General features: G+C 54.5%; 1 protein-coding gene across 2 annotated transcripts; it reads right to left on the bottom strand.

The window, feature by feature from the left end:
• Positions 1-4,882: 4,882 nt before the first annotated feature.
• Positions 4,883-24,655, bottom strand: FAF2 (Fas associated factor family member 2). 2 transcript variants are annotated; one of them, XR_003755436.2, is made up of 12 exons: positions 24,517-24,655; positions 13,911-13,979; positions 12,755-12,889; positions 11,668-11,744; positions 10,216-10,354; positions 9,885-9,970; positions 9,692-9,783; positions 8,350-8,527; positions 8,007-8,178; positions 7,684-7,827; positions 6,079-7,080; positions 4,883-5,692 (listed from the first exon to the last, which is right to left on the bottom strand). XR_003755436.2 is itself a non-coding variant. In XM_029052798.2 (11 exons), the coding sequence occupies exons 1-11, from the start codon at positions 24,577-24,579 to the stop codon at positions 6,898-6,900; spliced, it is 1,338 nt and encodes a 445-aa protein (XP_028908631.1). In that variant the 5' UTR covers positions 24,580-24,655; the 3' UTR covers positions 4,884-6,897. The 2 variants fall into 2 exon arrangements, 1 of the variants encoding a protein (XP_028908631.1); XM_029052798.2 differs by having other exon boundaries at positions 4,884-7,080.
• Between the last annotated feature and the right edge of the window lie 1,623 nt (positions 24,656-26,278).

The following is a 26,278-nucleotide window of genomic DNA, read 5'->3' as shown; positions in this document are numbered from 1 at the left end:
CGGGGAGCCCGGCGGCCCCCTCAGCCAGGCTCACGTCGGGACTAGGTCACAATCTCTCCTCCCTTCCCCGTCCCCACGGGCCGCTCTCCGGCGCAGCTTTAGAACTCGGGGGGACCCCGGGGGAGCGTGTCCTCCCCCCTCCCCTCCCAGGCAGACCCCGAGAGAGACCGGGGGAGCGGGCCGGGGCCACCGACCCCATCCAGCACCAGAATTTCCCCTCTCCGACGTTGTTTTGCATGGACCTATAACAAGCAGCAGTTTTTTCCAAATCGTGTGTGGGGGTTTGGGGGTGTCCTTTTTCTGTTGGTTTTTTTTTTTTTTGGTTTGTTTTCTGGGTTTTTTTCTGTCGGTTGGTTTTTTGGTTTTTTTTTTTCCCCCCCTTAAGTGAGTGGAAGAGTGTTAGGGCAAGGAAGAAAAAAAAAAAAACACACATATACAAAAAAAAAAAGCCAAGAAAAAAATCGTAACCTCTGTAAATGTTTCACCAATATGCATGCGTGTATGACCAGCTTGGACGTTGGTATTGGCCAGCTGTGGGGGAGGGAGGGTGGGGGCGAGGGCGGGGGTCTTTGTGCTCAGCTGATTACTGCCATGCAACTGTACTGCACATATCCACAAACGCCTGACCGTATGACCGTAAGATTTTCAGGGTATTTTTCACCTCCTCCGTTCCCCTCGTCTCCACCCCCCGCCCCCCTCCCCGCTTCCCCTTGCCGTGGGTCAGCACCCCCGTCCCGTCCCCCCGCCGGGACCACCGCCCTCAGCCCCGCTGGAGCCGGAGGAGCCCGGGCCCTGTGGGGAAACTGACTTCCTCCGGTCCGTTCCCGGGAGCCCGGATCCCGGCCGTCCTGCGGGGGGCCGGGGCGGGGGGGGGGGGACCCTCCCCGGGGCGAGGCCCCTGCTGGAGCGGGCCTGGCGGCACCTGAGATCTGAGGGAGGGTCTCCGGGCCGGTGGGGGGGGGACGGACGGGTCACCGCACCCCCTCCTCCCCCCCCCCCCCCCGTGAAGCCGAGGGTCCGCCGGCGTGGACCGCCCGCCCGAGGTAAGACGGCTCCGGGACCTTCTGGGGGAGCGTGGGGGGCGGGGGGAGGAGACCCCAGCAGAGGAGCCCCCCGGGCCCCCGACCCCTCCTCTCCCCCCCTCCCCTCCGGGGCCGCTGCCCTCCCCCAAAACGAGCCACGTGAGGAGGCCCGGCACATCTGAGCAGGCGGCCGCTCCAGCTCCTGTTGCCTCAGGGATGGTCCAACCACCATCGTTCTCTAGAGCAGCGGCCCGAACCCCCGCCCCCCGACCCCTCGGGACCAACTCCCTCCCCGCCATCGCCCCTCACGTCCCTCCCTGACGACGATAGCCAAAAGTCTTACTGTATATAGAACTCCAGGTGACATTTCTATATTTATAGTGAACAGTGTTGAAAAAACCCCTCTGTTTTACACAGACAAATCACACTCCCCGTCCCCCGCCCCCGCCACGCCACCCCGACGGACGACGAAGACGACAAAAAAAAAAAAACGGTTGGAAAACCCTTACGGTCCCCTGGGCGGCAGAAAACAAAGGCTCTCTCACAGCTCGTGTGCTGCAGAATTTTCCTGACGACAGCTAGGGGGAAATCAAAATCAAAGTGAAAAATGGGAAAAAAAAAAAAAAAAAGGAAAAAAGGACCATTTAAAAATGCCCAAAAAAAAGAAAAAAAAACCCCAATTATCTAGGATGTTTGTGATTTGCTGACTGCGCTGTAGGTGCCACTGTTACCAATGATTTTCCTGTGGTGGGAAAAGTGGATTGTTTTTACTGTTTTATTTTCACAGCTCCTGGGCGTCTGGTCGGGGAGCGACCGCCCCCCCCCACCCCCCCACCCCCCACCGGCTCCCAGGACCTGTGTTCTGTGTTAGAAAGTTTTTATATATATATATAAATATATATATATATAAATATATATATAATTTTTTTTTTGCTCTTGTTACTTGCACATTTTACAGTTACCTCATTTTTCCCATGTATGTATTTGAAGAAAATGCTAATATATAGAGAAAAAAAATGGTTCTTAAAGCTCTAAACGTGTGGTTTTTTTTCCATTCCATTGGATTCATATTGGTTTGTAGCCTTTAAGATAACTAGTATGTTGTATTATATATATGTGTATACTGATTGAAATTTTTAACAGATTTGTACTTTTTTTAAAATGAAAGTTGCTAGTTCTGCTTGACCTAGTAGTGCAATCATTATTTTTTTTAATGTTGTGGCTGATTAAGAGGGATATTCACTAATAAATGTATAATGTATACCAAGACGGTTGACAGGTCTTGACTGCTTTCTGTCCGGAGGGAGGAAGTAGGTCGGGGGTGATGGGAGAGAGAATCCCCCCCAGAGATTCTGATCGGTCGAAGGTATTGGCGTACCTACCGAGGGGAGGGCCGTGTGCTGAGCGCCTGCTGAGAGTAGGACGGTGGACCGGTCGCCTGCTGGAGGAGAGGTTAGTACCTAGCTCAGTGGAAGGCGCCAGAGGGCCTGAGTTCTAATCCCGGCCCCACCCCGTACCCGATGGGGGACCTTGGCCAAGTCACTTCTCTGTGCCTCATCTGCCAAATGGGGATTCAAAAGATCCCCGTCCTCCCTCTCAGTTTGACAGGGAACACCATGTGGGACCTGATTATCTCCTGTGTTCTCCGGTGTTTAGTACAGTGCTTGGCACGTAGTGAGCACTTAATACTATTATCATGATTATCATCAACAGAGGTGTGTACCGGGAACCTACGGAGGGGAGAACCACGTACCGAGTGCCTACTGAGACCAGAACATTGGACCAGCCGCCTATGGAGGAAAGAGCTCTGTACTGAACACCTGAGGAGAGAAATGTACCAGGTACCTACGAAGTCTGAGCACCTACCGAGAGCAAAAAATTGGACCAGAACAGTAGACTGGCCGCCTAGTGAGGGGAGACCTCAGTATTGAGTGCCTAACGAGAGCAGAGGAGTGTACTGGGCACCCGTGAAGGGGGAGAGTCCTGTACTGAGCACCTACTGAGAGCAGAGGGGAGTGTACCAGGTACCTGCAGAGGAGACAGCCCAGTACCGAGGGTTTACTGAGCAAAATATTGGACTGGCCACCTACTGAGTAGAGAGCCACTGACCTGAAGAGTGGACTGAGCACCTTCTGAGAGCAGACCACTGTGCTGGGTGCTTCGTTCCACCCAGCGAGATCACGGACGGACAGGGTCAAGAGGGCGTGATTGGGCACGGCGCAGACGACTTGCTCTATAATCATTTACTTGCCGTGGGGACTGGAGGGATGCCGATCCGTGGTGACAGTAAGAGAGTGGATCCTCATCTTCCTCATCATCACTGAATGCAGGGAGGGGAACCAAGCCCTTCGGTGGGCTACAGGAGCAGTAACTTACTGAGCGCCTCCCGACTTCAACACGCCAAACTACCAATAACAACTGGGGGACTGAAGATGCCTACCATACGCCAAGCACTGGGCTGAGCGCTGGGGTAGATACAAGACAATCAGATCGGACCCCGTCCCGTCCCTGCCCTGCTTGGGGCTCACAGTCTTAAAGGACAGGGATTGAACCCCCATCTTGCAGATGAGGAAACTGAGGCCCAGAGAAGTAACGACTCGCCCAAGGACACGGACCAGGTAAGCGGCCAAGCCCGGATTAGAACCCCCGTCCCCCGACTTCCATTTCTGGGCTCTTTAGGCCACGCTGCTTCTCGGCCGGCTGGCGTGCAGCTAAATAAATAGGAATTGCGCTGTGTGTTAAGCACTGGTTTGAACGTTGGGATCGATACAAGTTAAGCAGGGAAGCAGCAGGACCTAGTGGTTAGCGCACAGGCCCGGGACTCGGAAGGGCCCGGGTTCTAATCCCACCTCGGTTAGTTGTCTATTACGTGACTCTGGGCAAGTCACTTCACTGTGCCTCAATCACCTCATCTGTAACATGGGGATTAAGACTGTGAGCTTCATGTGGGACGGGGACTGTCCGACCTGATTAGCTTCTGTCTAGCCCAGCATCTAGAACAGTGTTTGACACATAGTGTGCGCTTGACAAATACCATCATCATCATTATTATTAGGTTGGACCCAGTCCCTATCCCACTTGGGGCTCACAGTTTAAGCAGGGTGGGGAACAGGCACTGAATCACCCAAGTGAGCAGGGAAGTGGCAGGGCCGGGATTAGAACCCAGATCCTCTGACTCGCAGGCCTGTGATCTTTCCACTAGGCCCTGCCGCTTCTCACCCCGCTCGCTAATTGCCGGGGGAAGATCTGGCAGAGGCTCGAGATTCGTTCCCCACCCGGAGAGAGCTTCCACTCTAGCGGAGGAAAGGCACAGCCTGGAATAAAAATCAGTAAAATAGCGAACCTAACTCTATTGTGCTTTCCTAAGCAGTTAGCACAGTGCTCTGGACAACAGCATGAATTCGAAAAGCACTACTGATGACCCGAAGTCTTCCCCAGGGCAGAGATTGGGTCTCCTCTCTTGGACTCCCCTGACCACTTAGGGAGCTCTGCTCACGATAGGTGCTCAGTAAATACTACCGATTGAGCCCTGCATTGGAGCCAATTAAGGTCAGTCTTTAAACGGAGTCAAGGTGGAACAGGTGAAATATTGAGCAGCTTTCCCCTTTTCCACCTTCTCCTTTCCCTCCATCCACACCTGGCCCCATCCCCCCTCCTTCCTCTCAACCAGTGGTATTTTTTGATCACTGGGTACAGGATGTTGTGCTAAGCGCTTAGCACAGAGTTGACAGACGCACTCCGTGCCCTCAGGGGGCTTAGAGTCTAGAGGCTTTTGTCCGCCTACTCGACCCCCGCTGCCTTCAACTCAGAAGACCCCTCTTAAGCTGCTTCCCCCGACAGAAGAGGCCCCACGCCGGGTGCTGCTGGAACTTTTGTTATAAAACATTTAATGTTAACCTACAATACAATGTAATCTTTATGGAAAAAATCTGAAAGTACACTCGATTGACTCAGTCCATCCCCGCATAACTCTTCGGGTGCAGGATGGGAAGGGGTAGAGCCCGGGAACAGCGAGGGCTACCTTCCCCGCCCGCCGCCTCGGAAACGGGGCTCTGAAGCGGAGCCCCTTGCTCGAGGACCCAAGCGGGGAAGTTGGCTCTACCGCCGGTTTTCCACGGGTGCCTTTAGCCCTCGGCGCCCTGGATAAAGTTTCATCTCGACCGCTCGGTTGACGGTGGACATCCTTTTATATCATAACGCGAGTTGTTTTTTTTTTCATTAAAAAAAAAAAAAAGGATAGGTGTCATCTTGTTCTCTTGGTTCCCTGCCGTTCCAACTCCGCAGCAGAGACGGGCACAAGGAGGACGACGCTTCCTTGGGAGTCGTGCGGGATGGGGATCGGGTACCTGCAGACGGCCGGAAGGGCGCGCCCGGCTGGAGGCGGCGGCCCTCTCGGAGGGCTCCCACGCGGTCTAGCGGCAGCGCTGTCCGGGAGGTGGGTTGGCCGGTGAGAGCCGATGACTCCTTCCCCCGTGACGTCTTCTCGGGTGAGCTGTGGGGTTCCCCCGCCCTGCCCTCCCGGGGCAAGGGCAGATCACACTGGTGTGGAGGGGAGGCGGATCGTGGCTGGCTCCCCTGGGGCGAGGACGATGACCCCCAGGGTGGCGAGATTTGGGGGAAGGGGTTGTGGGTGGACCCCCGAGACGGCAGGATTGTTTAGCCTCCTCCGCCTAAACCAAAGCAAGATGGCAGCTCCACGTTACCCACCCCCGCTCTCCCTCATAATTACTAGGGGGTCAAGGCCCCAGGATGAGGGGTGCCTTAGGGTCGCGTTCCCGAAAGGAAGGGGAGCTTTGACGTTTGAAAACCCAAAGAGTTTAGACCTTCAAAGGCACCTCTTCCTCAGGCCAGACCCTGCTAGTAATGCCACCTACCCTTCTCAACGGAAGGAACCAAGATAACCTTCCCAGTTCTCAGGGGCCTGACCTACAGCGCCCCCGGCCCACTGGGGACACCTCGTCCAGAAACTCGCCCTGACTGAGGGCCGGACGCTCCCTCCCCGAGGGCTCCCCGCGCCTCCCGTCAGCCAGATTCTGGGTCCGCGCTCCCTCCTCACCTCCCAAAACACGCCCGGCGGCTCTCGGGCCCACAGACGACGCGACCTTCTGTCTGCCGAAGCCAGCGGGGCCGGGGAGAAGGGAGGGAGGGCACATCCCCACCCCCGTCTCCGGCAGTCATGGCCCGGGCCCGCCGTGGGGTGTCGGGTGCGAGCCACGGGCACGTCCAGTCATCCTCGGTCGGGCAGGCCGGGGAAGGGGGCAAGGATAAGAGACGCCCCCGGAGAGGAAGGCAACCGACAACGGCCCCTCCTCGGGGTGGGGGCGCTGCTTCAGCTCACCGAGGACGGAGCCGGTCCCGTGCACAGAGAACTCGCGTGCTTCGGAATTGGCTTTTTATCAAATAAAATGAGGGGAAAAAAAAGACACCCAGGCCGGCCCCGTTCCTTTGGTCATTACAAAGCAACAGAAAAAGGAGAACGCTTGTCTCTTGGTGAGGAGCTGGAGGGGAGGCTTCTCTCTGCCCGCCCCCTTCCCTGTCTCCATCCGCCCGTCCCGGGGGGCGGGGGAGTTGCAGGGAAGACGGGCGCCGGGGGCTTTAGAGTTATTTTTCCGGAAAAAGCGAGGCAGAACGGACACCGCAAGGTCCCGGGCTGGTCCGAGTGGAAGGGGCGGGGAGGAAGTGGGGGTCCCTCTCGCAGGCAGTGTGGGTTCCGATCTCTCCGGAGGGCGGCAGCAGTCTTTTTAAAAAAAATATTGTATTATAATAATAATAATATGAATTTTCTCTCTTTTTTTTTCGTTCTCCATTCCTTCGTTCTGTTTGGGGGCAGAGGAGAGGGGGAGGGCGGGGGGAAGGGGGGCAGGGGACGACGGCGTCAGTCGTCCGTGAGGTCCTGAACGAACAGGACTTCGGTGTGGCTGAGTCCGGCCTCCTGCAGGGTGGGAGGGTTGGGCTGGTCCTCGGACGGGAGGCAGGGCAGCACGCGGCGGGGGAAATTGGCCTCGATCTGAAACTTCTCCGGACTCTCCTTCAAGGAGAACAGGAAGTCGTGGATTACCTGGAGTTGGGGAGGAGGAAGGGGAAGGACACACACACACACACACACGATCACTGCTGAGGACTCTCTCTAGACTGGAAGCTTGTTAGGGGCAGGGAACGGGTCTGCTAATTAGGTTACGTTGGACTCTCCCAAGTGCTTAGTACAGTGCTCTGCACATAGTAAGTGCTCAGTAAATACGATCTGTTGACTGACAGATCTCAGGGGCTGTTGGAAATTTTAAGATTCATCCTCCCTTTCCTGCTGTCCAACTGTGTAGGGCCGGTTCGAGGGGAAATAGAGTCTGGCTCGTTAACTTAGCCCTTCCGAGTCAGGGAAAAATGGGGAAGAGATCCAGAACCACCGGGGGCGGATCACGTCGCGGGCCCGGCCCGCTCCTGGCTCCTCAGAGGAGTCCAGAACCCCGGCTGAGGTCCCCGCCCTGGCAGATCAGGGAACGCGCCCTGCTCGACAGGAGGGCTTGCCCTCCCTGGCCTGTGCCATCGAGGCCTGACAAAAGAGATGATGCTCCCCAGGGGTGGCCGCGAGGGGAAGGGGCCGGCCGAGAAGGAGCCCGAGCCGCCACCTTGACCCCACTCTCCTGCCCTCCCCGCCGGAGCTCACCGTGAGCGACTGGGAGAAGTGGAATCTTCGCTCCACGCGGGAATCGTTGGGCAGCTTAAAAATGATCTTCACGCTCTCGGGGTCGTCTGGGGACGGCTCAGGGGGCAGGTGCTCGGACTTGCGCTCCTTCTCCTCCTGCAGGTTCTGGGGAACCATGCGGGGAGGGGGTTGGGAAAGCGGAGCCGACGGCGCCGCCACCCCCCCGGTTCCCTCCACCCCGCGGGTAACGAACGGCTCCCCCGACCCGGCCGGGGATGGGGCCGGGGAGACCTCGGGGCGGGATGTGCTCGGCGGGTCCGGCTCTTGGAGGCGGGCCCTCTTACCCGCCGCCGCCTCTCCTCCGCCAGCTTCTGCTGCTGGACCTCCTCCTCCTTGCGCCGCCTCTGCTCCCGCTCTTCCCGCTTCTTCCGCTCCTTCTCCTGGTCGGCCCGGAGGGAGGCCAGGTAGGCCTCGTCCTGCTGCTGCCTCAGCACTTGAGTCTGGTTCCTCTCTTCCCTGCGTGGGCCAGGCAGCGTTGGGAGGGGGCCACGGCGCTGACCCGCGGCCCCCACCAGCGCTCGCCCCCTCGGGCCGCCGCCTGGGCCGGGCAAGCGGAGGAGGGCGGTCGGCTGGGGGGAGAGAAGAGGCCCTCGGGGCCCGGCCACCCTCCCCGACCAGGACCGGTACCTCTCCAGGCGCTCAGACACCAGGTGTGTCTGATTGGCCTCCATGATGATGGTCAGCTGGTTGACCAGGTCGTCGGGCTGGATGAGGCCCTCGAGCCTTCCCACGACGGTCATCCTCCGATCCTTCAACATAATCATGGCCAGAAATGGGTACGTGTTCTCTCGCAAGGCCTGGGACACTGAGAGACAGACCAAACGGTTGGAGACGGGAAACGCGCTCTCTGAAGCCAGACGCGGTCGTGGAGGGGGCGCCCCCGCTCTCCTCCCCCACCATCGCTCCCCAAGCGGATGCCGGGTCCCGGGTAGACCAGCTGGCTACGCTGGGTCTGTTTATCGGACCGCACAATCGATCGCCGATCACGGCCCGGTGACGCCGCTCTGAGTTTCGGAATCGGCCGCGCGATCGATCGGTCGGTCGAATCGCTGATGGGATTTGAGCGCTTACTGCGTGCCGAGCGCTGTACTGCGCGCTTGGCAGAGGGCAATACGAGTTGGTACGACACGTTCCCTGCCCGCAAGCAGCTTCCGGTCTAGTGGACGCCTAAGGGGCCATTCGCTTTCTGAAACCTCATGTCCTATGGGAGCCCTCTGCCCATTCCTTTCTGATCCTCCCACCAACTGCCGCTTTGACCCTTTTGTTCCACCTTGGCACCTAAATACCGACAACTCCCCAGAGCCCCGATGAATGTACCGGACACGTAGGATCACTAAAGCACCGTCTGCTTTCCAGACCTCCTTTCCCCCCTTCCTTTCCTTTGTAGTGCATAGCTCTTGCGGGCAGGGAACGTGACTGCTAATTCTGTCATGTCGTACGCTCCCCAGTCCTTAATTCAGCGCTCTGCATATAGTAAGCGCTCAATAAATACGATTGATTTCAGCGTCTGTCCCCCAGACTAGAATGTAAGCTCCCTGAGGGCAGGGATCGGGTCTACTAATTCTGTCCTCTCCCAAGGGCTCAATCCAGTGCTCTGCACACAAAGGAGCTCCCTAACCCCGACCGACCGACCGCGGAGGTCGGTAGCATGAGCATGGAGGTGTTAGAGGTGCCAGCCCGAGCCCCCAGAGGCTGACCTCTCCCTCCCCAAAGCTGACTAGTTGGCCCGAAGGCCCAGGGCTTTTGGTGAGCTCTCTGTGGGCCACCAGGGGCTCGGCAGGCAAGGGCTGGAGATGGGGGCTGAGATCTGCGCTACCCTTAGCCCCATCCACTTTGGGGCGGCTGGGGGTGGGGATCAGCTGGACTCCCCAAGCAGTCAACGGCACGCCCTCCGGGGGCCCCACGGAACGACAGGACCCGACGCACCCCTGACGCACCCCCGAGCCGAGACAGCGGCAGGGCCACTTACCCCGGTAGCCCTCCGGCTTGTTTGTGGAGCACGCCCAGAAGAGCATCCTCGTGTTGATGAGGGCCACCACGTCAGGGGCGCAGAGCGTGTTGCTGTGGGGAGGGAGGACGCACACATGAGCCCCCCCCCCCCCCCCGATGCCGCTCGCCTCCGGCACCCCCCAGCCGACCACGGGCCCATCCCGGCCGCTCACCGGCAGAAGTGGTCCGAGTCCTGGTGGTCGTCCCCGTGCAGATACACCAACAGGAAGCGCAGCTCCCGCTTGGCGTCGTTCAGGGCCTGGGGGAAAGGGGCGACAGACGGACGGGGTGAGCGACTAATTCCCGGGGTCCACGCTGAGGCCGGCCCTTCCGCTCCGAGGCTTAACAGAATTCCGGGTCCCCGTGGATCTGGCTCAGGAGGCCCACAGGGAGAGGGGAAGAGTTGCGACTTCGGGGGCTTCCCTCCCAAGAAGTCCCCCGACGCTCGGAGCTCCTTGCTTCGCCTTGACGAGCAGAGCGGCCCCCGGGTGGTCTGGCACTGACCTGGCTGTAGGTCCCCTGGTAGAAGACCGGGTGCGTCCGCCCGTACTTCTCTTCGAACGTGTGCACGAACGACACGATGTCCCCGACGGGGTCGGTGACCCGGCTGCGGGGGTCCGGGCGGAGGAAGCGAAGGGCAAACCTGGGTGGGGAGCCAACGAGAGGGGCCGCGTCAGTGCCTGTTTCCCCCGGCCCGGATGCGAAGGGGGGAAAATATATATATATATATATATCGGGCTAAGTAGGTAAAGCCTCCCCAGCTGCCAATGTGGGCGGGGGCTCCTCTAGCCCCCAACCCTCGAAGGAGACAAAGAGGGCTCACCAAGTACCCCCTCTCGGGTGCCGGGCTGAAGCAATGTAGTCTCAGGCTGCCTCCCTGGGCCTGGGCGGCTCCAGGGACTCCCCGGTGGAAACTGCCCAGACCACGTAGTGCTGGGTGTAGGCCAACCTGCCCGCCCACGCCCTCGCCCACACTCCCGCCCACACCCCGGCCCTTGCTGGAGGAAAACAGCCACGGCCCTGAGGATGGTGCAAGGGGCAAGACAACCATACAGGTGCATTACTCTTTGCAAGCTCACTGGCTGGGACAAGTTCCGGCGGGCCTCCGGGTGACCGCACCCCTCGTCTCGTCACACACGCCCTGCCCTGGCCGCCCACCCCTATCAGGCAGGGCGCTCACGCTCTGGGGGCTCGGGGCGGCAGCTGGGCCGCCCATTGTCCCTCCCCGCTCCCCGCCAAGACCACAGAGGGGCCTGGCTTCCCCAGCCTGTTCTCTTTCGGGCCGGGCTTTCTCATCAGCTGCAGTCGATCGATGGCACTTACTAGGTGAGGAGCACCGTACCAGCACTTGGGTGAGCAGAGTACTAGTGATTAACAGACACATTCCCTGCCCACAACAAGCTTACAGGCTAGAGGGGGCTGAATAGGAATAAATGAGTCATTTATAACAGATCATTTAAAGATACAAACAAGTGCCGTGGGGGCACATTCTGCAAATGCAGCTGGCGCCGAGTCAATGCCTCGGACCGTTCGGGGCAGAGAAGGCGGCGGAGGCCCATTTGGTGACGGTGGCGGAGACGGGGAAGCGGGGTTGGGCCGGGAAGTGAGCGAGACGGATGTGGGGAGGTTGAGGGAGGCTGAAGACTTGAGGCGGCGAGGAGAGACGTGAGGGAGGGAGGGACTTGGGAGACAGAGGAAATGATCAGCGGACAGTGCCGGTGGGCTGGTTTCTGGAACCGGTCTGTGAGGCTGCCTGAAAACGTCGTCGGCTCCCGTCCCGCGCGGGACTTTGGGCCCCAACCTCTCACCTTGGGCAAGGACTGCACCGGCCGGCCCCCAAACGGCTCGCCGACTCAGCCGGCCAAGTCAGTGAAGACGGGCCACACCCCGGCCCTGGGTTTTTTTTGCCAGACGCCATTTGGCGGCCCCGGACACGGAAACGTGAGATACGCTTACCTAAAGATATCGAGTAACGTGTAGTACGTAAAGCGGAACGGAAGCATTATCAAATAATAACCCCAGCCTAGCAGGCCCTGAAATGGGAAAAGACACAGTCAGACATGCGACACGTTTCCGTCTCCCAGCATTTACTATTTAGATTTCGTCATTTTAACAAAGAAGATGGGAAGGCAAGAGTAAGGGTCGTGGGTGGGAGTGGAGAGGTGTGATCTTGGGAAGGAGTATATGTTGGAGTAGATACCAGCTAATCAGGTTGGACCCACTCTGTCCCACATGGGGCTCACAGTCCCCATTTTACAGATGAGGGAACTGAGGCATAGAAGTGAAGTGGCTTGCCCAAGGTCATACAGCAGACAAGCGGCGGAGCCAGGATTCAAACCCAAGCCCTTCTGCCTCCCAGATCCAGGCTCTTTCCGCTAGGCCACACTTTAGGCAGCCCCCTCCGTTCCTCCAAAGTGGAGGTTCGGGATCCTGATGCCCATCACCTAGGCAGAACCCTGGAGCAAAGGCATCCCAAAGAGCTCCTCCAGATTGAGTTGCCGTTGCTTTGGCTAATCTCCAGACTGTCCCATCCTCTGTTTGCGCAACCAAAGGTAGGTGAGCACTGTACTGCGAGCTTGGGAGAGTCCAACAGAGTGACGAGACCCAATCCCTGCCCTCGAGGAGCTCCGCAGGGCATCGCGCCGAGCGCTCGGGACGGTCCGACCAAGGGAGAGGACAGAGGGGGTTCCTGTCCTCGGGAAAGCTTACACTCTAACAGGAGCTTCATTCTCCCCTCGACTTGGTGGGGAGTCTGAGAACGCTTGCCTACACCGGTCCCGTGTTTCCGACAGTCGAAAGGGACGCTTTTGTGGCGACCGAATCGCCTGGGAAGAAACGCAGGAAGAGTCGGGAGGGGGCGACTCCCCCTACAGAAAAGGCAGATCACGACTGAAACACTGCTCTCGCTTAATGACTATTACTGTGGGGTTCGGGGAGAGATTCAGGGGACCCTCTGGTCTTCCTTCCTCTGTCGTCCGACAGACGTTCAAATGCCTCTAGGCCACCACCAGCATGTCCCGGGAGGAGGGGGAGAACTACTTGCCCTGGGTTGCGGCCGGGAAACGACGTAGCTGTAGATCCGGTGGTCTGCTGTGTTCACCTGCAGAGGCCGGGCGGGGGGCTGGGTGAAGACCCTCGGTACCCCCTCTTGTTCATTCAATCTGTCCTGTACGGCTGCCTGGGAGGTGGAAAGGTGACAGGTTTCAGGGTTTCAAGGGTCCTAGGGCATCTCTGCCTCCCAAGGTCTAAGGTCCGGTCAGCCCTCTCCTCTGAAACTCGCTTCCTCTCCACTGCCAAACCCTGCCGATTCTATTTCGGCAAGATTTCCCCAAACTATCCCGGCTGGGGTGATCCGGACAACCGTCCACTGATCCGGCCCTGGAACCGGCCTCCTAAGTCGACCTCTGATGCCGCCCTCGGGCTCAGAAGCCATCGGGGCTCCCAACTGTCCAGCCTCGGCCCCGTCACCCTCTCCCTCAGCCAAGTCGCCCCAACTGCCCCTCCTCCTCTCCCCTCTTTGCGATCCAGGTCTGTCTTCCTTTCCGGACACCCCTCTCCCCGAGTAATTCCAGGAACTCTTCGACTTCATCTTTCGGCCCAGAAATGGACCTCCCTGGACGCCACACTGATGATTTGGGGGCTACGTGCGTTGCGCTACCAACTTGTGGTTGTCTTGTTTTCCCTGCCATTACACTGTTCTTTGCGGGGTCACTTGCCCTTCTGCTCGCCCCACGTTGGCTTTCCACAGTGATTTCCTCCCAGGGGCCACTCAAGTCCTGCTGGCTGACTGAATGAAAGGGAGATTTATAGGGGACATCTGATACAAATTAGAGACCATCCCACCCCTATCAAAGGTGCGTGACTCTGTGTGCGCACGTATGATCCTGACAGCAAACTAGGCAAACTGTATGTCGAAATGAGGCAATGCCTCGGAATCCTAAACAAACAAATGCCAACAGGAAGCCCAGGGTACTTACGGTGGATTGCTTAAGAATTCCACCGACCCTATACTGTCTGGGACACAGCAAGGTGACGGCGTCCTCGAAGGCCGAGGCTCTGAGGAGCCAGAAGAGGCTGAACCTCAAACAAGATGGAGGGCTGGCTAATTTTTTAAAGGTTTCCCACTCTTCACTGGGCCAGGAAGTACATTATTAAGGAAGGAAAGAAGTGAGCCTGAAAGGGATTCCAGTTGGGGGTACCTCTATATTCCAGTTGTGCTGTTCCAGGGTCTGTCGACACTGGTCCATGGATTCAATGCCAGTCAAATCCTGGAAGGGAGGGATGAGGAGAGACATGTTACTACGGGGACGCAAATACAACATTAGGTTCGAGGGCCATTTCTGGGTCGTATCGGTCTGGCTTGAGAGAGTGCAGGGCTTGGACTTGAAGAAGGGAAGGGACTTCCGTTTTCTAAAAACTGACATTCACAACAAAAATGATAACCGAATTAATCAGCCGTATTTACTGAGCACAAACCAAAGTAGACGCGCTGGTGGGATTCCTCTCTTTTTCTACATTCTTCTTCCGGCTCAGATTCTGATCCAGGGCCAGAACTAGAGGACCTTTGCTCTCTCGGCTTTGCCAAGCCACGTGGTTTTGCTTTCGGCCTTGAGGCCGTGGTGGCAGCGGGTTGGCATTTGGGGTGAAGTCCCCCCAGAAAGTTGGTTCGGCAGACGAAAGGGTCTTGGCCGCACCGAGTTCCTCCCCATGTACGTCGCCTCATGGTAGTCCTGGCGAATGACTCTTTTTTTTCTTTTTTATGGTATTTGTTAAGCACTTACTATGTGCCAAGCACCGTTCTAAGCACTGGGGTAGATACAAGGTTATCAGATTGGATGCAGTCCCTGTCCCGCATAGGGCTCACCATCTTAATCCCCATCTTATAGATGAGGGAACTGAGGCCCAGAGAAGTGAAGTGACTTGCCCGAGGTCAGATAGCAGACAAGTGGCGGAGCCAGGATTAAAACTAGATCCTTCTGACTCCCAGGCCCAGGCTGTGGCCACCCGGCCACGATGCTCTGGCTTGAGCCCGCAGAGGCCAACACCAGCTTTCTGACGCCCGATTTCAAGGAAACCGTCCGCGAATGTCGGTCTTTACGTCGAGGCTCACTGACCCCCTTGATGGAAGATGGGTGAGATTTTTCATCCTAAACTGCAGGATGGGGCCTGGGAGATGTGGTTCCCTCTGATAATCCTGACCCTCACTCGGCCTCTCTCTCCCTTTCAAATAACAATGGTGATACTCGTTAAGTGCTTACTATGTGCCAAATAGTGGACTAAACGACGGGATTGATAGAAGATCATCAGATCCCACATGGGAGCCAAAGTCTAAATAGGAGAGAGCCCATGGATTGAATCTCCACTCTGCAGATGAGGGATCTGTGACACAGACTGGCCCATGGTCACACAGCAGATACGTGGAACAGCTGGAATTAGAACCCAGGTCCTCTGACTCCCCAGTCTCTGATTTCCATTAGGCCACGCTGCTTCTCCAAATACAAGGCAAATACTTGTCCCCAAATTTCTTTTAGCCATTATCGGGAGACGGGGCTTCTGAACATTTTACAAGGGGCAGTGTTCTATGGAGAAATCGTAATCTGTAGCTTTCAGTGGGGGAATTGTTCCACCTGGGGAAAAGCAGAATCCTCAAGGCGGAGTGTGGAACCAGCAAGTTTGAAAATGCCAGCCTCGCCGCTGCCGGGCCAGCTGAAGGTGAAAAGGGACCCGACAGGTCAAAATGGCCACGACGAGGATCACAGGCGCCTGGCTAGGGAGAGTTGAAAATCGGATTGCCCTCAGTTCTCGACAAGTTGGGATTTCTCTTTTGCACCACCTGCTTGCCCTCAATCACTCGATCAATCGTATATATTGAGCGCTGTGCACGGAGCACTGGATTAAATACATGAGAGAGTCCAGTGGAGTTGGTAGAAGTAGTCCCTGCCCACAACAAGCTTACAGTCTAGAGAGGGATACAGACATTAACATAAATAACATAATATTTAATACATTTATACCTTTGGCTGAAGCACAATGGGGGAGTGCATTCTCTATCTCTGGCTTATCTGTTTCTACACTTGTTTGCATCGAGCGCGTTTGTTGAGCCCTGGTGATGTTGAAGAAAGTAATGACGAAGATAACAATAATAGTAATTGTGGCATTTGTTAACCATTTCCTATGTGCCAAGCACTACACTAAGCGCTGGGGTACAGACAAGATGATCAGGTCAGACCCAATCCTCGTCCCACATGGGGCTCCCAGTCTCAGCCAGAAGGGCAACAGCTCCTGAATCCCCTTAACACAGATGAGGAAACTGAGACCCGGAGATGTGAGGTGACTTGTCCGAGGTGCTCCGGAAGGCCAGCGGCAGAGTGGGGATTAGAACCCAGGTCCTCTGACTCCCAGGGGTTCTCTGATTTTTCAAGAATGCGGGGGGTCGCATCCCGGCTTTAGCTCGCATCGATGAAAACTCTCACGGTGGCTCTCGCCCGGGCGAACCCCGCGGGTGACCATTTCCTGTGACTCCACGTGGCGCAGTGTCCTGCAGGCTCGCACTGTCAGAAGACGGGAAGGCTCCCCTAATCGGCCGCTGCGGTGTGCAAGCGCGTGTTCTGGTGGCACTGAGTGTATCCACATACTCTCCCCCTAATGAGCAGGCTGTTCGAATGGCGACACCGAAGAAGGACATGCTGAAAAACCTCCGATGAACAACTGAATGCTTCAAAGGTTGCTAGGTGCTCGCGTGTTTTCCACCTCTTTCCGGCTCCGGAGAACTGCAGCGAACCTTCGAAAGAGGCTTTAGAGGGAACATTCTTTCCGATCCAACTGCGGAAAATGCTGGGAAGGCAAATTCTATTGTCTCGTGCTCACGTTTGTGAGCAGAAATGTGAGGGGGCTGCTAGTAGGCTCCAGTACACATGCTCAATGCCTGCGATGTAAATTTAGACGCCCCCACCCCTCATTCTCCAGCTAACCCTGACCTACGTCACTTAACGATGCCCAACAGCCCGAATGGCAAAGTTGCCATTAAATTCTGTGACAATGAGGTGCTGGTACACAACACCCAGTTATCCCATAATGTGAGGGTTGTGTTCCCGGAAAACCTCACATTAAGGAAAACTCGCACGCGCACAAAGAGTCTCTTCAATAACGCGTCCCACGCTGAACCCCAGTATACTGGAAAAATGCTTCCCTGGCTCCCTAATCACCTTCCAGACAAAACAGATGCAAGGTAGCCTAATGGCTACAGTTCGGGCCTGGGAGTCCATGGACCTGGGTTCTAACTCTGGTTCCGCCGCTTGCCCGCTGTGTGCCCTTGGGCAAGTCACTGCACTTCTCTGGGCATCGGCTGTAAAATGGGGATTACGACTGTGAGCCCCACGTGGGACAGGGACTGTATCCAACCTGATTAGCCTGTATCTACCCGAGCGCTTAGTACAGAGCCTGGCACACAGAAAGCACTTGGCACATCATTAAAAAAAAAAACCCAAACATGCCTGGAGACGTGTTACGGTACAATGGAGCACAGAGTAAAGTGGAGTAGACCGATCAATTCACCGATTTTTCAAAGACTAACGTGCTTTAAAAAGCCACTCTCCATTTTGAAATCCACTGTAAGCACCTCAGTTTATACTATCACTAGGCGAAAAATAAAAACATTCAGCAGGGAAAAAAAAGTCCCCCTGGAAACATTCTCCACAAATATCAATAATTTTTATACAAATCTTTAGTTTTAAATGCATCACTGGGAATGTCCAAAAAAAAATAAAATACTTTAGTTCCTTATCGATTTCCTTCTTGTTTACATGCCTTTGGCCCAGTGTTTCAACAGCTCCCTTGAAATAATTAAAGAAAATGCTACCAATCCCTGTTTTACTCTGGACGCTGTCAGCAAAACCAAAAAACAGAGATAAAAGTTGAAAGCCTTTGGAGATGAAAAATAGGGAAATAATCAAAAGTCCCACCTTTCACACGACAGGACTAGAGTGATACTGACTAAATATAAACTCTTTTCATTTGGTGAAAAGGTGGGCACATTTGCCTCTTTCCCAAATAACCAGAGTTGGAGAATGGGATGAAAATGGCTCTAATTTCACTTTAATTTTCATACGGGCCACCTGTGGCTTCGAGTGTTAACAGGGCAGCCATCTGAAAAGGCTTAGACCACTTCTGAATGACGGCGAAATTCTGGGTTTGCATGCTCTGGGGGTAAGGATTTCTCGACTGAAGACTTCTCTATGTAGAAGTTTTTATCCCTCCTATCTAGAAAAGCATTTCTTTGCCCGTGAGCATTCATCGAAGTGACAGCCGTGGCCCGGGTATCGATGTCATAACAATTTTTCCCATTCGTCTCCCTGGAGGAAGTCCAAACTCTCCCAGGGTAGTCTCAAGACTCAATAGGAAAACCCAGGAGGAGAGAGATAGCTATGGGAAGATAACTATTCTGAAAGGACCCCCTCCTTTCGGGAATCCCGCAGAAAGCCGTGAGGAACAAAACTTTTTCTGCCCGCTGCCCCTCTCCCCCTGCACTGTCCAACGAATGGCGACTAAACAAAAATACGGAAAGGCGGTCAAAACGAAGTTTTACTAAAACCACCTCTCCTCCAAGAGGCCTTCCCCAACTAAGCCCTTATTTCCCCTACTCCCCCTCCCTTCTGCGTACAAATCATTTGGATTTGTACCCTTTATTCACCCGCACCTTCAGTCATTGGTATTTACCGAGCGCTTACTATGTGCAGAGCACTGTGCCAACTGCTCGGGAGAAGGCAATGTAACAATAATAGACATATTTCCTGCCTACAAAGAGCAGCCCCATAGCACTTAAGTACACATTCGGACTTTATGCCTCTCTCCCTCTCTAGACTGTAAGCTCCTCGTGGGCAGAGAACACCAACTCTGTGCTCTACCAACTGCTCTGCACACAATAAGTGCTCAACAGATCTCACTGAAAACAAGATTTGTCCCAATGTGATTTGTTGAACCAGAAGTCACAGGATTTTCATACTTTGGAATCTGGACCTCAGAGAATGGCTAAGCAGTGAATGAAGCTGATGGTAACCACCAACCACTCATATCTTTCAAATTTTTCCCTTTCCTCTGAAGTTACTATCATCGATGGCCTGAGGCATCGGGCACAGGGGTTTCTGCTCTGTCATCACCCCTGTGAGTTTCTAATCTCACACTCTGACTGCAGAAGGCAAGACTGGCGGAGAGATCAGTAATGCAAACCACTCTGGTGAAGCCTAATCAATAACACTGCACTTCTGACACCTTCCAACCAAAATAATTCACTCTACAAGAATTGCTTCCCCCGACTCTTGTCCAACCCTCTACCTTAGTTCCCTTAAAACTACAGCTCCTCAAAGGAAAACAAAAATCCCCGTGAACGAAGAGGTTTTCCAATCCCTGAGGTCTCGTCTCAGGATGTTAAGGATTCAAAGACGATAGATTCAGTAGATTCTTGGGGAAAAGAAAATCCTTACGGAAGTATTTCCATCTCTAATCATCACTAAAATGAGATTCAAACATGTCAGGAGCAGCTAAGACTTTGAGGACCGATCTTGAGGCCTGGTGGTCATCGTCAACTACCAAGAGTTCCCACCTACGCAGAGGTGGGTAAAGTGCTTCTTTTTTCCTGAATATTATATCTTTATGCTTTCAATTTCTGCCAGTGTGCCAAATCACCAGGATGAGCCATGTTTCATTGCGGAACTTTGTGCCCACTGAGATGCGGAAAGTCACCCCACCTCCCCTGGCCATAAAAACAGACTCTGCAGTTGGTGCAAGTTTACAGCCACTGACCTACTTTCTTTAACTTGTCCCCAGATTCAAAGACAATAATAAGTGACCAATTTCAAAACACAAGCTATAGGAAAATCTACCTGAGACCACATAGGTCTTTAATACCAAACCAGAGGAATTTTCAGAGATGAAATTGCATTTTTATTATCAAAAGTTTCCCCCGATTAGACTGTGAGCCCGGCGTTGGGCAGGGATCGTCTCTACCTGTTGCCGAATTGTCCAAGCGCTTAGTACAGTGCTCTGCACACAGTAAGCACTCAGTAAATACTATTGAATGAATGAAATGGATTTTTAATTTTTTGTTGGGGGGGGGAACCAAAAGGGTAAATGTTGTGTCTTGCAAAACCTAATCACAGAAGGTTCCAATTTCTGGCAGCGATAAAGTCACTGCAAAGGGCTGAATCTAAGCGCTCGCTCCAAAATCATCAGTTCCTCCTAGGGCACCACCCTTTTCCTTCTCGCTGATTTAAGTTGATTTACAGCAAATTTCCCCATGAATTACACTACAGGGAACCTCTGCGGTGAATTTTCCAGGAAGCAGAGAAATGGAGCGGAGAGGTACAACGGAGGGAGAGGCGGTGGGGCCTGGTGGACAGGGCACGGGCCTGGGAGTCAGAGGACCTGGGTTCTAATCCTGGCTCTGCCACCTGATACTGGGTGAGACCTTGGGCAAGTCACTCGATATTTTCTTTCTCTGTTTCCTCATCTCTAAGCGGGGGATAAGAAGATACCTGGTCTCCCTCAGACAGAGAGACCCAGGTGGAGCAGGGGTTGTGTTGAACGTGCTCACACCTGTATCCACCTTAGCTCTTAGCACAGGGTGAGTGCTTGACCTCACAGTGAGCACTCAACCTCATGATGAGCGCTTACCTCACAGTGAGCGCTTACCACAGAGTGAGTGCCTTACCTCACAGTGAGCGCTTTACCTCATAGTGAGCCCTTACCACAGAGTGAGCGCTTACCACAGAGTGAGCGCTTACCACAGAGTGAGCCCTTTACTTCAGAGTGAGTGCTTTACCTCAGAATGAGCGTTTATCTCAGAGTGAGCGCTCTACCTCAGACTGAGCGCTTATCTCACAGTGAGCGCTGACTGCACAGTGAGGACTTCACAGCGAGCGCTTACCACAGAGTGAGCGCTGATCTCATAGTGAGCCCTTTACTTCAGAGTGGGCGCCTTACCTCAGAATGAGCATTTACCTCAGAGTGTGCACTTTACCTCAGGGCGAGCGCTTATCTCACAGTGAGCGCTGACTACACAGTGAGGACTTCACAGCGAGCGTTTACCACAGAGTGAGCGCTTATCTCATGGTGACCCCTTTACTTCAGAGTGAGCGCTTTACCTCAGAATGAGCGTTTACCTCAGAGTGCGCACTTTACCTCAGGGCGAGCGCTCTACCTCAGACTGAGCGCTTATCTCACAGTGAGTGCTGACTGCACAGTGAGGACTTCACAGCGAGCGCTTACCACAGAGTGAGCGCTTACCTCACAGTGAGGACTTTGCCTCAGAGTGAGCGCTTATCTCATAGTGAGCACTTTCCCTCAGAGTGAGCGCTTTCCCTCAGAGTGAACGCTTATCTCACCGTGAGCCCTTTTACTTTACCTCATGGGGATGACTTTACCTCAGCGTGAGCGCTTATCTCTCAGTGAGCACTTTCCCTCAGCCTGAGCGCTTATCTCCCAGGGAGCCCTTTTACTTCAGAGTGAGCGCTTTACCTCAGGGCGAGCGTTTACCTCATAGTGAGCACTTTACCTCAGACTGAGCACTTATCTCACAGTGAGCGCTTTCCCTCAGAGTGAGCGCTGATCTCACAGTGAGCCCTTTTACTTCAGAGTGAGCGCTTTACCTCAGGGCGAGCGTTTACCTCATAGTGAGCGCTTTACCTCAGACTGAGCACTTATCTCACAGTGAGCGCTTTCCCTCAGAGTGAGCGCTGATCTCACAGTGAGACCTTTTACTTCAGAGTGAGCGCTTAACCTCAGAGTGTGCGCTTATCTCATAGTGAGCCCTTTACTTCAGAGTGAGCGCTTTACCTCAGAATGAGCGTTTACCTCAGAGTGCGCACTTTACCTCAGGGCGAGCGCTTTACCTCAGACTGAGCGCTTATCTCACAGTGAGCGCTGACTGCACAGTGAGGACTTCACAGCGAGCGCTTACCACAGAGTGAGCGCTTATCTCGGGGGGGGGGAAGCTTTAGTTGGCAGTGAGGGCTTACCACAGAATGAGCACTTATCTCACAGTGAGGACTTTGCCTCACAGTGAGCACTTTCCCTCAGAGTGAGCGCTTTACCTCAGAATGAGCGCTTCTCTCATAGTGAGCCCTTTTACTTCAGAGTGAGCGCTTATCTCATAGTGAGCCCTTTACTTCAGAGTGAGCGCTTTACCTCAGAATGAGCGTTTACCTCAGAGTGCGCACTTTACCTCAGGGTGAGCGCTTTACCTCAGACTGAGCACTTATCTCACAGTGAGCGCTGACTGCACAGTGAGGACTTCACAGCGAGCGCTTACCACAGAGTGAGCGCTTATCTCAGAGGGGGGGAGCTTTAGTTGGCAGTGAGTGCTTACCACAGAATGAGCGCTTATTTCACAGTGAGGACTTTGCCTCACAGTGAGCGCTTTCCCTCAGAGTGAGCGCTTATCTCACAGTGAGTGCTTTACCTCAGAATGAGCGCTTTCCCTCAGAGTGAGCGCTTATCTCATAGTGAGCCCTTTTACTTCAGAGTGAGCACTTTACCTCAGAATGAGCATTTACCTCATAGTGGGCGCTTTCCCTCAGACTGAGCGCTTATCTCATAGTGAGCGCTTTACCTCAGAGCGAGCGCTTTCCCTCAGACTGAGCGCTTTACCTCAGAGTGAGCCCTTATCTCCCAGTGAGCCCTTTTACTTCAGAGTGAGAGCTTTACCTCAGAGCGAGTGTTTACCTCATAGTGACCGCTTATCTCACAGTGAGCGCTTATCTCATAGCGAGTGCTTTCCCTCAGAGTGAGCGCTTATCTCACAGTGAGCGCTTTCCTCATAGTGAGCCCTTTTACTTCAGAGTGAGAGCTTTACCTCAGAGCAAGGGTTTACCTCATAGTGAGCGCTTTCCCTCAGAGCGAGCGCTGATCTCACAGTGAGCCCTTTTACTTCAGAGTGAGCGCTTTACCTCAGAGTGAGCGCTTATCTCATAGTGAGCACTTTCCCTCAGAGTGAGCGCTTATCTCCCAGTGAGCGCTTTCCCTCAGACTGAGTGCTTATCTCATAGTGAGCCCTTTTACTTCAGACCGAGTGCTTATCTCCCAGTGAGCGCTTTCCCTCAGCCTGAGCGCTTACCTCCCAGTGAGCCCTTTTACCTCAGAGTGAGCGCTTTCCCTCAGACTGAGCACTTATCTCCCAGTGAGCGCTTTCCCTCAGAGTAAGCGCTTATCTCATAGCGAGCGCTTTCCCTCAGAGTGAGCGCTTATCTCCCAGTGAGCCCTTTTACCTCAGAGTGAGCGCTTTCCCTCAGACTGAGCGCTTATCTCCCAGTGAGCGCTTTACCTCAGAGTGAGCGCTTATCTCATGCTCGGTCACTTGTCAGCTGTGTGACTTTGGGCAAGTCACTTAACTTCTCGGTGCCTCAGTTACCTCATCCGTAAAATGGGGATGCAGACTGTGAGCCCCACGTGGGGCACCACGATTTCCCCGTGTCTACCCCAGCGCTTAGAACAGTGCTCGGCACATAGTAAGCGCTTAACAAATACCAACATTATTATCTCATAGCGAGCGCTTTCCCTAAGCAGCGTGGCTCAGTGGAAAGAGCACGGGCTTTGGAGTCAGGGCTCATGAGTTCGAATCCCAGCTCTGCCACTTGTCGGCTGTGTGACTGTGGGCGAGTCACTTAACTTCTCTGTGCCTCAGTTCCCTCATCTGTAAAATGGGGATTAAGACTGTGAGCCCCACGTGGGACAACCTGATTCCCCTATGTCTACCCCAGCGCTTAGAAGAGTGCTCGGCACATAGTAAGCGCTTAACAAATACCAACATTATTATTATTATTTCACAGTGCACGCTTTTCTCATGGTGAGCCCTTTTACTTCAGAGTGAGCGCTTTCCCTCAGAGTGAGCGCTTATCTCACAGTGAGCGCTTTCCTCATAGTGAGCCCTTTTACTTCAGAGTGAGCGCTTTCCCTCAGAGCGAGCGTTTACCTCAGAGTGAGCGCATTCCCTCAGCCTGAGCGCTTATCTCCCAGTGAGCCCTTTTACTTCAGAGCGAGGGCTTTCCCTCAGAGTGAGCGCTTACCTCATAGCGAGCCCTTTTACTTCAGAGGGTGCGCTTTAATGTTGGTATTTGTTAAGCGCTTACTACGTGCCGAGCACTGTTCTAAGCGCTGGGGTAGACACAGGGGAATCAGGATGTCCCACGTGGGGCTCACAGTCTTCATCCCCATTCTACAGATGAGGTCACTGAGGCCCAGAGAAGTGAAGTGACTTGCCCACAGGCACACAGCTGCCAAGTGGCCGAGCCGGGATTCGAACTCATGACCTCTGACTCCAAAGCGCGTGCTCTTTCCACTGAGCCACGCTGCTTCTCTACCTCAGAGTGAGCGCTTCACCCCATGGGGATGACTTAACTTCTCTGTGCCTCAGTTCCCTCATCTGTAAAATGGGGATTAAGACTGTGAGCCCCACGTGGGACAACCTGATTCCCCTATGTCTACCCCAGCGCTTAGAACAGTGCTCGGCACATAGTAAGCGCTTAACAAATACCAACATTATTATTATTATTATGACTCTACCTCAGCGTGAGCGCTTATCTCCCGGTGCGCCCTTTTACTTCAGAGTGAGCGCTTTACCTCAGAGTGCGCGCTTTACCTCACGCTAAGCGATTAAAGCTTCCTCCTAGGTGAGGAAGACTCAACTTGAGTGTCGGGAAGCTGAAGAGGGAGGGGGGAGAAAGAGGGAGATGGGGAAGGTGAAGCGGACCAGCTGAAGAGGAGGAGGAGGAGGAAGGGGCCCTCTCTCTCCCCGCCGCCCCAGGCCCCCGCTACCTGGAACTGCAGCAGCTTCTCCGTCTGCTCCTGCGTTAAATCCCGCTCCTCAGGCGCCGCCATTTTGCCGCCGCCTCCTCAGCGCCCGTGACCCGTCCGCACCGTCACCCACCGGAAGTGACCTCAGCCGCGCCCCCTTCCGGGCGCCCCTGGGGCCGCCAGCACGGCGGAGGGACCCGAGCGCCGCCGGAAACACCCGAAGGCCCCCACGTGACTACGGCCGAGGGGCCACGTGATGGGACGGCGCCCTTCGGCCCCCGGCGGAAATCCCCGAAGGCGGGATTCGGGTGGTTCCGGGCCCGCCCACCCCTGTCCCCGCCACGGGAAATTCCTCCAGAATGGAAAAACAACCGGGGTAGAGCAGTGGAGGACCTCTCCCTCCTCATTTAGCTCCATTATCATAACGACCTTGATGCTATTTATTACTACTACTACTACTAATAATGCTGGTATTTGTTAAGCGCTTACTATGTGCAGAACACTGTTCTAAGCGCTGGGGGAGATTCTATTTAGTTGCCACTGTTTTTTACGAGATGTGCTTCCCCTTGACTCTATTTATTGCCATTGTTCTTGTCTGTCCGTCTCCCCGATTAGTAATAATAATAATAAGCAGCTTGGCTCGGGTACATAGCCCATAGTAAGCGCTTAACAAATACCAACATTATTATTATTATTATTATTATAATGTTGGTATTTGTTAAACGCTCACTATGTGCAGAGCACTGTTCTAAGCGCTGGGGTAGACACAGGGGAATCAGGTTGTCCCACGTGGGGCTCACCGTCTTCATCCCCATTTTACAGATGAGGTCACTGAGGCCCAGAGAAGTGAAGTGACTCGCCCACAGTCACACAGCTGACGAGTGGCATTAGATTAGACTGTAAACCCGTCGAAGGGCAGGGACTGTATCTGTTGCCGACTTGTTCATTCCAAGCGCTTAGTACAGTGCTCTGCATAGAGTAAGCGCTCAATAAATACTACTGAATGAGATACAGGGTAATCAGGTTGTCCCATATGAGGCTCACAGTTAATCCCCACGTGCCCCTCCGTGCATGCCCTGTTCTATGAGAATAATAATAATAATGTTGGTATTAAGCGCTTACTGAGTGCTTGAATTAATTTAATGTTTAATGTTGGTATTTCTTAAGCCCTTACTATGTACAGAGCGCTGTTCTAAGCGCAGGGGGAGATACAGGGTCATCAGGTGGCTCCACGTGAGGCTCCCAGTCTTCATCCCCATTTTACAGATGAGGGAACTGAGGCCCAGAGAAGTGAAGCGACTCGCCGACAGTCACCCAGCTGGCAAGGGGCGGAGTCGGAATTCGAACCCATGACCTCTGACGCCCAAGCCCGGGCTCTCAATGGAAAGAGCCCGGCCTTGGGAATCAGAGGTCATGGGTTCGAATCCCGCCCCTGCCGCTCGCCAGCTGTGGGACTTTGGGCAACTTCTCTGGGCCTCAGTTCCCTCATCTGGGAAATGGGGATGAAGACCAAGCCCCATGTGAGACAACCTGATCACCTTCTATCCCTCCAGTGCTCAGAACAGTGCCTTGCACATAGTAAGCGCTTAACAAATACCACCATTATTATTATTCTCGGGGCCTCAGTGACCTCATCTGGAAAATGGGGATGAAGACTATGAGCCCCACCTGGGACAACCTGATGACCTTGTACCCCTCCTCCCCACACAGCTTAGAACAGTGCTCGGCACAGAGCGTGACTCAGTGGAAAGAGCCCGGGCTTGGGAGTCAGAGGTCATGGGTT

Source organism: Ornithorhynchus anatinus, chromosome X2, assembly GCF_004115215.2.
Source record: "Ornithorhynchus anatinus isolate Pmale09 chromosome X2, mOrnAna1.pri.v4, whole genome shotgun sequence".
NCBI lineage: Eukaryota > Metazoa > Chordata > Mammalia > Monotremata > Ornithorhynchidae > Ornithorhynchus > Ornithorhynchus anatinus.
This window is presented reverse-complemented; position numbering and strand designations above follow the sequence as displayed.